This window comes from Petaurus breviceps, unplaced genomic scaffold (genome assembly GCF_028583685.1).
Source record: "Petaurus breviceps papuanus isolate PSGF00001 unplaced genomic scaffold, PetGlider_PUasm1.0 207, whole genome shotgun sequence".
In the NCBI taxonomy this organism is placed as follows: Eukaryota; Metazoa; Chordata; class Mammalia; order Diprotodontia; family Petauridae; genus Petaurus; species Petaurus breviceps.
This window is the reverse complement of record NW_027185850.1, coordinates 13121062-13133236: the sequence shown is the minus strand read 5'-3', so window position 1 is coordinate 13133236 and position 12175 is coordinate 13121062. Positions and strand designations below refer to the sequence as shown.

General features: G+C 45.7%; 1 protein-coding gene across 5 annotated transcripts in view; it reads right to left on the bottom strand.

Moving 5' to 3' along the window:
* LOC138164907 (dedicator of cytokinesis protein 7-like) overlaps positions 1-12175 on the bottom strand; it is a 324437-nt gene that overhangs the window by 35229 nt on the left and 277033 nt on the right. For 4 of the 5 annotated variants that reach the window (XM_069092861.1, XM_069092862.1, XM_069092863.1 and 1 more), the window contains exons 24-29: positions 8991-9080; positions 7970-8065; positions 7649-7789; positions 7437-7550; positions 7138-7308; positions 3334-3473 (exon numbers count right to left, since the gene is read on the bottom strand). In XM_069092861.1, coding sequence (XP_068948962.1) covers positions 3334-3473; positions 7138-7308; positions 7437-7550; positions 7649-7789; positions 7970-8065; positions 8991-9080 — 752 coding nt within the window. Of the gene's footprint in view, positions 1-3333; positions 3474-7137; positions 7309-7436; positions 7551-7648; positions 7790-7969; positions 8066-8990; positions 9081-10256; positions 10350-12175 lie in introns of all 5 variants that reach the window. The other variant, XM_069092865.1, reaches the window with a different exon arrangement.

The window sequence follows — 12175 nt, the reverse complement described above, 5'->3', positions numbered from 1 at the left end:
ATCCTCTGACCATTTATCAACTTGGGAATGGCTCTTACTTTTATAAATTTGGCCGGGTTCTCTATATATTTGCGAAATGAGACCTTTGTCAGAAAAACATGCTGCAAATTTTTAAAAACTAATTTCCTGTTTTCCTTCTAATTTTTGCTGCATTACTTTTGTTTGGTCATAAATGCTTCCCTTATCCATAGCCTGGTATATTTTTTCATGTTCCCTTAATTTACTTATGATATCACCCTTTATGTCTAAATCATTTATCCATTTTAACCTTATCTTGGTATAAGCTGATTTTAGATGTTGGTCTCTGCCTAGTTTCTGCCAAACCACTTTCCAGTTTTCCCAGCAAATTTTTGTCAGGTGTTATGTTCTTACCCCAAAAGTTTGGATCTATGGGTTCATCAACCACTAGATTACTATGGTCATTTACTATTGAGTATTGTGTACTAATCTGTTCCAATGATCTACCTCTCTTTCTTAGCCAGTACCAGAATATTTTGATGCTTACCACATCTGTAATACAGTTTGAAATCTAGAATGGCTAGGCCACCTTCCTTCACATTATTTTCATTGATTCTGCTGATACTCTTGACCTTTTATTCTTCCAGATGAATTTTACTATATTTTCTAGCTCTATAAAATAATTCTTTGGCAGTCTGTTATGACACTGAAATATGTAAATTAACTTAGGCAGAATTTTGTCATTTTTATCATATTGGCTTGGCCTAAGCACAAACAATTAACATTTTCCCACTTGTTTAGATCTTTATTTGTGTGAAAAGTGTTTTATAATTGTGTTCTTACATCCCTAGGTTTCTCTTGGCAAGTAGATTCCCAAGTATCTTACATTGTCTGCAGTGATTTTAAATGAAATGTCTCTGGTAATATATAGAAATGCTGATGATTTTTGTGAGTTTCTTATATACCCTGCAAATTTGATGAAATTTTAAAGTGTTTCAACTAGTTTTTTTTTAAAAATATGATGTGTAGGCTCTTTCTTTGATCATGGCTTTCAGGCAATCCAATAATTCTCTCTCCTTGATCTATTTTCAGGGTCAGTTGTTTTTCCATTGAGATATTTCAATTTTATTCTATTTTTTCATTCCTTTGACTTTTTTTTTTTACTGTTTCTTGATGTCTCATGTAGTTGTTAGCTTCCACTTGTCCAATTCTAATTTTAAGGTATTTTCTTCAGTGAGCTTTTGTATCTTTTTCCATTTGGCCAATTCTGTTTTCTAAGGTTTTTGTTTTTGCTTTTCAGTATTTTTTGCTGACTCTTTTACCAATGTATTATCTTTTCGTAATTTTCTTCCTTTGCTTTCATTTATTTATTTATTTTTAAATTTTTTTTGCCTTTTGGAGGGCAATTGGGGTTAAGTAACTTGCCCAAGGTTACACAGCTAGTTTTTTTTTTGTGTGTGTGGATGTTAAGTGTCTGAGGCCAGAACCGAACTTGGGTCCTCCTGACTCCGGGGCTGGCACTTTACTCACTGCGCCACCAAGCCGCCCCTGAGGTGGGGAGAAAGGAACCATTCCTAGTTCTTTTTTTTTTGCCTTTTGGAGGGCAATTGGGGTTAAGTAACTTGCCCAAGGTTACATGGCTAGTTTTTTTTTTTTGTGTGGGTGTTAAGTGTCTGAGGCCAGAATCAAATTTGGATCCTCCTGACTCCGGGGCCAGCACTTTACTCACTGCACCACCTAACCACTCTTTCATTTCTTTACCTAATTTTTCCTCCTGTCACTCTAATTTTGAAAAGAATCTTTTTAACTCTTCTAGGAATTCTCATTTGGCTTGTGTCACATATTTTTCTATAACTTTTTCTTTGATGCTCTGCTTATACCTGTTCTGACTGTGCCATCTTCTTATGAGCTTGTTTCTTGATGTTCCCTATCACCACACAAGTTTATTATGGTCAGGTTCTTTTTTTGTTTGCTCATTTTCCCACCCTATTTCTTGTTGTGGACTTTATGTTAGTGTTGGGCTCTGTTCCCAGTGAGAGGGGTGGAGGCGCATTATTTCAAGCTTCAGGCTTTTTTGCACTGCTGTCTTCAGAGCTACTTCTAGGCATTTGAAAGTTTTCAGTGTTTCCAAGGTGGTATGGCCTGTGAAGATGTATGGTCACTGCTCTCTTGGTCTGTACTCTGTTCCTTACCCAGCAAGGGTCCCCGATACTTTGAGATTACATTTGATACTGCTCCTCAGGGCCCCTTCTCCCTTGGAACCAGAAGCGACAAGGCCCCTCGGGTTCTGATTCCCTGGATCTAGAAGTGATGCTGCCCCTGAGGGCTTCCACTCCCTCCTGACTGAAAGTGCCCCTCCTCTCTGCCTAGACATGGTATTGGCAATGGAGCTGCCAGACAGCACCTGGCCCTGCACCCAGGGCCAGCACAGGGGAGCCCCGCCTTCTTTCTGAGGATCTGTGAGGTCTCCTACCATCTCCTAACTGAGAGTTTCGGAAGCTGTTGCACTTCTGTATCTACCACCTAGTCCCATCCAGCCTCCTCCCCTGGGTCTCTCAGTCTGGCCTCCTCTCTTGTCTTGGGCTGGAAGAATGTCTCACTCAGACCTCTGCTGCTCGGCCACTCCAGAATTCGCTGTGAGGGGAGCATGGGGAGAGCCCAGCCTAACACTCTGCATCTCAGCAAACAAGGGGAGCTACTGGTGGTTCTGGTGTGGAGCTGTCTGGGCTCACCCCGAATCCCAGCAGCTGCACAAAGAGCTTCTGCCAATACAGCCTGACACACCCACCGTCCACCCCTGAATGCCAGCGCCTGGCACTGCCCTGGATAAGCAACCCAGAACAACATGTGCACCTCTTTTTGGCCTGAACAGGATTCTGAAGGGAGGGAGGAGTCGGTCCTCACCAACAGCGGTGCAGGATCAATAGATGCTTCTTCCACAAAGGTCCAGTGAGAAGGCTCTTGGCACTCTTTCTCCAAGCTCCCCTCCTGGCTCTTGGCAGAGGGCTATGCTGCCCCTGGCTTCTCACCTGGCCCCTTCCTCTGCTTGGCTGGCTCCTCCCAGAAGTCTGTTTTAGGAAAAGTGCCCAGGCTTACCGGGCCTTCATTTCTCTCCAGCCTCTCCTCCAGCTCTCTAGCATATCCTACTACATGGGGGGCTTCACTCCTCTCCTTCAGGGTTCCCCACTAGAGTGGGAGCTTCTTGAGGGCAGAGACCTTTCTGTTTCTATCTGTATTCTCAGGGGTTTGCCCTGTGCCTGGCACATAGCAGCAGAACCAGAATTAGAACTCAGCTCCAGACAACAAAGAGATGGGAAGGACACTTCTTTGGCCCCAGACAGCAAAACCCTTTGTTCCAAGCAAAGACTGCCTTACCCGTCTGCATCAGGGTCTAGAATGATTGCCAGCTCAGTCAATACAAGCCCTGCCAGGTAATGCTGCTGGCGAAAGGGCAAGGATAGCTCGAACATGTTTGCTGTCTTCTGGTCTTGGACGTTTGTGGAAAATCCAGAGCTCTGTGGAAAAACCCAAAGAGGCAGTGTAAGAAGGGCAGCAGGGCTGAAGAAAGGGGACCCTCACCTTCAGGGGAGAGGAGAGATCCTTCTTTCAACTTTTTAGCTCCAAGGTGAATAAAAGTAAGGGGCCTTGAGCCAACCACCCCACCCCTCTTCAAGTTTCTTTTATTCTTGGTGAGAACATTTTTACTTAAAAACAAACTTTTTAACAGCAACAATACAGATATAAAAGGATACATATAAATACACACAAAAAACCAAACACCGAAACCCAGATTTGCTTATTGATTCTCCTCAGAGTGCAAATCATGAAGTGTTTAAAGGGAGCCTCACACACTAAGAGAACTGTTCATTTCCCGATCCTTTCAGAGCAGCAGGGAGAGCCCAAGGAATCCAGTGACTACACTTGCTTGGCAAATGGTTACAAGTATATTCAAGGAGTTTTAATTGAGCTCATGTGCGATTTTTTTTCATTTCTAATAAATATATTATTGCCCCTGATGGTGAAACCCAGAAATAACTCAATGACCGGGTTTTCACGTCATTTATAGAAAACTGTCATCATGGATTTACTATTCTTCAGCAAGTAAAGAAGCATCTCTGCATATATCCCCTCAATCATTAAAATTAAAATTTATTTTCTGTTTGGGTGATCCTTGAAATGAAGATTTGCAAGGGGATTTATGTGACAGTCTAATTTTAGTCAATAAGAGGAAAACATTACATAGAACAGTAAAACAATAACGTTAACTTTTATTTAAGTGAGGACATAGACGTTTGCAATGATTCTCTGAGTTTTTTTCTTTTCAATACTGCTCAGTTACCTGTAATAATTAAATATGGTTTGCTTCTTTTAGGAATTAAACAAACTATAACAACCCAAACCTACACATGTAAAATCTAGACAGCTCAGATAATTAAGATAAGATCAGTCCTTCTTAGTTCCCTAGGCATCTGCCCTCTTTTATGCTTACTTTTATAATCTCAACACAGCCTTAGGCACATGGTGACAGAAACTGTTTAGCATTCCCCAGATCAGAATTTCAATGTCACATGCATCCTGGAAAACACGAGGGAGGTGTTTTTGCATAGCCACCCACTAGTAAAAAGAATTAGAAAAGAAAATGCCATTTTACTAAACAATCCTCTGTGGCTACAGTGGTCTGCAATGCATGAGGATTCTATGCGAAGCCAGCCCAACACATTTGTTCCTTTTTAAGAAACCGTTCCCTCCCAACAGTGGGAAAAAAATCTTTGTAACAGATGCTCACAGCCAAGCAAAGCAAAGTCTCACACTGACCATGTCCAACAACATACCAACATATTTTTTTTTTGGAGGGCAGTTGGGGTTAAGTGACTTGCCCAAGGTCAGATGGCTAGTAAGTGTTAAGTGTCTGAGGGTGGATTTGAACTCAGGTCCTCCTGACTTCAGGGCCAGTGTTCTATTCACTGCACCACCTAGCAGTCCCCCAACGTACATTTTTAAAGTGCATCCTTTGTGCAGGGAACTCTAGGGGCTGATGATACAAGGACAAAGCTTAAAAACAACAGTCCCTCCCTTCGAGGAGCTCCCATGGATTAGGAAGGAGCAGCATGTCCTGGATAACTGGAGGAGGGAGAGAGGGAAGGAGTGGGGCACCTGTCTGGGGGCAGGGATGGGACAATGGCCAGGGGAGCCTCTCAGGAGGTGGCACCACAGCAGGGATGGCAGACAGAATGGCAGGATCCTCATGTGCAATCAGCCTATCTAGGAAGGGCTTGTTTTTTAACTCTGAGGCCATAGGCCCTGGAGCTCCTTGAGGAGGGGCAGGACATGGCCAAATTTGTGCTTTAAAGAGATTACTTGGGTAGGTATATGGAGGAGACCTGGGAGAAGATACTTGGCAGCCTGTCAGACGCTGGGATCAAAAAGAATGAGGGAAGAGATGAGGGTGAGTCTGAGACTGCACAAGGGAGGAATGCACAGCAGCCGGCATCCCTGACAGAAACACCAAGTGTAGAGGAGGGCCAGGCTTCGCTGGGGAAGGCGCCAAGTGCCATCTTGGATGTGTTGAGTATGGAATGCCTATGGAACACCATCCAGCTGGGAGAGCTGGTACATGAAATGGGTGAGTGAGGGCTCTGAAGAGCCCTGGCAGGTGCTGCACAGAGATGGTGCTGAACCCATGGCCATTGCTGAGTAATCAAGAGAAGATGGAAGGTGAGGTGTGGGCAGACCACAAGCTTGTCCCAACAAGGGTGCTCAGTAAACACAACATCCTGATACAATAGTCCTAGAATAACCACCCAAAGAGTTCTAAACCAAACAGCCACCCTGAGTTTTCCAGGATGCCTACAACATTTGAAATTCCAATTTTGAGAATGATAAAACTCTTTCAGAAACAACCAACGAATAGAAGTTAATGCACCTGGACCAGTATTTCTTTCTTGGCAACAAGAATGAATTTTTCTTTCCATTCCTTTCTCCTTTTTGCTTTCTGCGGTCTGGACTTCTCCTATATTTTCAGGACTCTGGCTGAACCAGCCTCATTGCCTCTCACCTGGCCCATCCCAGCAGGCTCCTGACAAAGTTACCTTCTGGAAGGACACTATTCGCTCCCCACTCACTAAGGTCCAAGGGAACCCCAGGGCCTCCACAGTACAGTCCATGTGGAGCCCCTCTGATACCTAACCTTCTTACAGCCTTGCTCTAACTTCCCTTTCCTGTCTCCTTAGACTCTACTTCTCCCCATGCTGCCCCACCCAGGCCAAAGGGCCCTTCTGCCCTTCTATGGCCTCCTCCTCCTCCCTATCCTGAACAGGGCCTTGAACTTCCTGCAGAGTTTGGAGTAAGCATTAGCTCCCACATAAGACCAGTCTCAATCACCCAAGAGGCCAATGTGTCCTTCTGCACAGCTTAATGTGTGTGTGTGCACACAGGCATATGTGTGTGTGTGTGTGTATTCCCAAAAGGCAGAAGAACACAAAAGCCCAAAGGGTGGCACCAGCTCACCCCCACCCCCAGCCCACTAGCCCTGCTTTCAGCAGACGCCTTACAGTCATTATGTGGGAAAGCAGTCCCTGGGGACAAGGGGAATGCCATCACCCCCAGGCAGGCCGGCCAGTCCAGCTGAAGCATGAGGGCTCTCTGAGGGAGAGAGAGCATGGGCCAGGAGGCAGACCACTATTTCCGCCCTCTTCAGATCGTGCTGGGGACAGCTCAGGAGCCTTGGCCGTCATCCTGGGACGCTGCCTGGGGGCTGCTCCTGCAGGGGCTGCGGCCACAGCTACGGGAGGCCCAGAAGGGACAGGTCCTGTCCAACTGCTCAACGTGAGACTCTAATGATCTCATCAGTGGGAAGGACGTGGAAGAAGAGGCCTGCGTGCCAGTTTTGCTGCTGCGCTGAAAGGACCAGGGGACCCTTGGCCCCTCCCATCAGACTGTGAGCTCTGCAAAGGCCAGAGTGCCTGGGATACTGTAAGCTCTCAGTAAATGCTTCATTTGCATGTACACATGCATGCTCCCGTCCTCTTCCACGGGTGTACAAGACTCCTCCCCAGCCCGCAAGCCTGCTGTGGGCAGGCTGCTCAGTTGGTCTGTGCACCCGCGGCCCCCTGTACAACGCTGGGTGCGCAGAGGCCCAGCGCCTGCCTCCCGGTCCCCTCCCACCTCCCCTCCACTTGCCTGAGACGTGGCAGAAGACACAGAGGGGGAAGGCGAGGCCGGCGGTGTGAGCAGGCTGCAGGGCAGGTTCAGGGTGACATAATGTTCATGGCTGCAGATGACCCTGAGGAAGTCCAGCCTCAAGGACACCAGGAGACTGGGGTTTGGCAGCGAGTAGAGCTTCGAAGACACCTGGAGGCCAAGAGAACCGTGGGGTTGGTGGGAGAAGGGCAGACCCTGGGGAGCAGGAGGTCGGAGCCACCCCACTCCAAGCCCCCATGCGCCCGCCTGCCTGGAGAGAGCCACCCGCCACGTCTCACCTGCTTGTAACAGGCCTTGACCAGGCTGAACACAAAGCCTCGGTCCATGACGGACAGAAGATCATTGAGGAAGAATGCCAGGCTCATGTTGAGTCTCTCCACCATTTCTGTGTCCTAGGAAAGAGAAGGACAGAAAACAATTAAAAGGACACTGGCTGCAAAGCCCGACTCATCCTGGGGCTGGATTGGGACCAGAACGACATCGCCCTCACCTTCTGAAACCGCGAGACTATGTCGCTGGCAATGGTGCTGGCCAGGGCGGCGATGTCGTCCATGAAGCGCTCTGGGAAGCGGTTCTTCCTCGGAGAGTCGAGCTTGTCGGTGAAATATAAGTGGTGGACCATGCTTTTCACCTGCAGAGGATAGGAGGCGCCAGTCACGGACACTTACTGGAATGAGGACAGACGCTGCAGACTCTGGGGCTGCTTTCCTTCTTTCACGCTGGCTGATTTCAGGGCATTTCCTGTTTCCCCGTGACCTGGTAAATGACCAACCCTCTGCCCCGGAGGATGCCCCACGTGTGGCCTGCTCACCATCAGCTCAAAGAAGAACCAGGCCTGCTGCAAAGCAGCCTCGCGGACACTGCCACTGCAGACGACCCACTGCAAGGCCAGCTCCTCATGGAAAAGCTGCCGGGGAGGAAAGGCAGAGTCAACAGAGGGGCGCACCGCCAGGTGCAGAGCTCAGGGGGCGATGCCAACACCGAGACAAAAAATACAAGGAAAATGATGAAAGAAGCAAAGGAAGGCACATGACCAATCTGGAGATGCAGTGAAGACGTCCATTAACGAAACGACCGTGCGACCATGTGAGACAATGGGGGTGGCACTGAAAACACTGCACGGCCTCTTGGGACAAAATGGGACTCTGTGAGGCCGGATGGGCAAGGCCCTTAAATTGTGCCACAGATCTGAGCCAGTGCCGGCAGGACAGGCAGAAGCTCTGGTCTGCGGCCCAAACGGACAGCACGCGGCATCCTTCACCAACTCTGCTGGCACAATTTAAGTGACACCTTTGAAAATCTGGCCTTTATTTTCCATGTCATCAGGAACATGAGTTCATTTAAAAAAAAAATACAAAATTCCTTCCTCATTCTTAAAGCATAATGGATATGCATACAAAGCAATTTGCAAATCAGTGCATATTAATTAATACGAGAAAGGACTAACGAGGACTGTGCACGAGGGAAGCAAATTAACGTATCTTACTAAGAGTGACAATTTTTCTAACTCATCTTCCTTTCCCTGGAGATTTAAACACAAAACAGAAGCAGTATTAAGGGTTGATACATTTTTGCAGTGAAATTAAATGACTAAGCTTTAATCCACCAGTCTCTGAGTAAAGCGTCCAGCCCAGCGCATTATCTCTCAGATCGGAGAGCATGCTTCAGGCAGAGCAAGCCCCCAGCCCCCGAGGAAGCAAGGGGAGCCCAGAGCCGGTGATCTGGTGCCTGAGGCTCTGCTGGAAATATGCCTGTCTGCCAACTGTCTAAAGAACAGTGACAAATCTGATGGTGTTTTCCCCCAAAGATCAATTGTCTCCACTCGAATCTACCTTTTTAGTTGGTAAACGTCCCGTTAATGTTTGTAAGAAACTTGACGTCTCTGTGTGCGAAGACATACGGTTACAACTTCGATCCATTGCCTATGGAGTGAAGATGAATGAATGATGACAGAACATTAAAGTCCACGTGGGTGACTGCAGCTCAAGGATAATGCACAACTTTCAATACTTCTCAGTCATGTGCTCTAATTTCTGTTGTCAAAAAACAGCATTTTTTTCTTCCCAGTTTGCTATCCACCATCTTGAGCTGCTTCAGACAGATTGACAACAATGTATAAAAGAAAGTTCAAATGCCTTCAATGCACTAAAATAGGTTTAAGGAAATGTGGGTATTTTTATGGAACTACACATAACTATTGCTGCAAAGAATGAAACGTTCATAGCTGTAGTCTGTAAACATGCACATATCCAGTAAGAAAAAAAACAACTTAAAAAAAAAAAGCAACATACTTCTCAATGGTCAAAGAACAAATAGTCAAACAATTCTGCCCAATCAACACTAAAAAAGTTTGGAGGGCTTTTGTTTATTTGTTGGCGGGGCACAGTTGCACAAATTCTCGCATTAGGAATGGCATGCTATATTGTAATGCCATGTGTAATGATAATTATGAGTGAGCATTTTGGGAGTTAAAGTTAACTTTTCTTCCTAGATCAAAGACAGTTGAGATGTATGTTCTATGTCATGCAGTATCTAAAAGCAGCAGGCAACTAGAACTAAATCAGTGATTTCAACTACTTCAACTAAGTTACTACCAATTTCATCCTTTGCAACACAATACAAATTAAAACGTATCTTTGCTTTTGGCTCTTGATCTTTCAGTTTAAATTCAGCTTTAGTCTATTACCATTTTTACTCATGGGTGTTATGTAAATATGACAAGATACTAAATATTTTACAAAAGTGGTAAGATGATTAGAGACTTTAAATCAAAGTGGAAAACTGTGGTTTTGCAGATAGGAGTGAGAACAAGCCCACCAGACAGGGGCTAGACCTAACGAAGACCCAAAGTCCATAAGCAGCATCCACAGAAATGTAGGCAAGAGTGGGGAAGGGGAGTGGTGGGGAGGGGACATTACTGAGACGTTGGCGGTATCATGCATGCACGTGGTGGGGGAAATGTGCTAATTAAAAAAAATCATGAACTTTCCAAAATTGAGAAAAGCAAGCCACTGAAACCAGAGTATGGACTAAAAAGTAACGTTCTAGAGGGAAATATCAGCAGCCAATAAAGAAACCTCTGATGCTGTAGACACCACCTGTGTTGACTCTGCACTTGGACTGGGGTTGGATCCCCATGGGGCAGCCTTTGGACCACCAGTGTTAACCCAGGAATTGGAGCGGTCTAAGCCCTAAGCATATAATAGAAAGCAGTTGGGAAAGGAAAGAAAGATTACATGTTGCATGCTATAGAGAATTCTTAAAGAAATCCAGTCTTTTAAGAATTAATGTGTTCAATGCAAACATGTCTTTCATTATTAGTACTGTTAAAGGAACCAATGTTTTTAGGCACTTGTCAAGTATCTTGGTTCATTCAAGTTACCTGATTACATCCTACTATGTAAGACACTACAAAAAAAGTATTCAATCCCATCCTGGACTAATATAATGTTCTCAATTTCTATTTATGAAAAAACCAATCTGAGACATCAGAGCCTGAAGCTTTATTTTTCAAATGGGCACAATCTAAGCAGTATAAAACGAGGGCTCAAAGTTTGTGTGGATGAATGGGGGCAAAGCTGGCAGGGCCAAGGGGCATAAAAGCCCTGAACAAGGATATCCCTGCTCTTGCTGGGTTAATGGTTTTTATTCTTAACTTAACACACATGGCACCCTTCTCCACACAGGAAGCAGCGCAGGAGAATGTGACTGTGATGCTCTTCTCAAAGCTGTCCCACTGGTCTTTGTTTCTTTCTGTTCTCTTCCGGGGGTTAAAAAGGCTTCTGTGAGCCACTTTGTTACTTTTCTTTCCTTTCCATAAAGTTTACTCTTTATTTTTGGAAGGCTTTTCATTTCATTCTATTGCTAAAGAGATGATTAGGAAAAGGCCTTCGTGCAGGATGCTCCTCACGTCCTGACTTAAGTCTCCTCTTCCCTGATCCTGCCTCTCCCAGGTCTGACGGACTCTGAAGGCCATGAGCCCATCCTGGGGCCAGGAGAACTGGGTTCGAGGGTAGACAAGAGCCTGAGGAGGAAGCCCACACTGCCCCCTCTTCTTTTTCCAGGCCTGTCCCCAGCCATCTGGCCCAGCTGTTTGCTCTGTGGTCAAACGGCCTGGTGATGTCAGCCCAGAAGAAGGGCTAGGAGTGAAACAAGCCTATGTCTGGAGAGTCTTGTTTTTAATATACCCATATGGTACATGGAAAAGCCTGCCTTATTCATGTCACTGCATTCCTAGTGTCCAGCCCGGGGCCTGGCACACAGGAGGCAATTAATAAATGCTTGTTGACTGATTGATGCCACAAAGACGTTGGCTTGGGTTCAGATTTTCAGTGGTTTTGGTAAAGTTCACTAATTACTGACTTTAAAGTCTTCCATTCATATTATATGAATGAAGAAAGGAAAATGTTTTCTCCTTATCAATGAATCTGAAATATGTAAAACAGATAATAAGTAATATTTTTGGTGACAGAAAAGAACAAAATTTGGGGTTTTTACAATCTCAAAGTTTTGTCTTTTCCTTTCTTAAAAGCACGTGTCCCACCATGCCTGGAGGGACAGCTGTTAGCCTGCCTAAGAAGAGAGCGGAGTTGAACTTAAACGCCCCCAAAGGAACCCCACTCCCTTTTGGCCCTGATTTCTGCACCAGCTTCGGCCTGCCTGCCTGGCCTCTCCTCTCCGTCCAAATATGCTTTTTATCGCGCTGCTCGGGGAAGTCTGATGACTCCCCATCACCGGCAGGACCATGGAAAACTGTACAGACATTCATCAAGTGGCTCCATCCAGCGCTGTATCCTAATTACTTTGTTAAATACCCTATAACCAAAAGGCATCACACAACGGCAAAACCCTCTGCAACACCATCCACTTATAACGCTTGTTTCTGAAATAGCAATTACCCCAGGCTGTCATTTCACTTAAGCTAAAGCAGTGACAGGTGTTCAGCGGGGAACATCCAGGCCTGACATACTCACTGCTAAGGTACTGCTTGAATTAAGGATGGAATCATTCTCAAGTC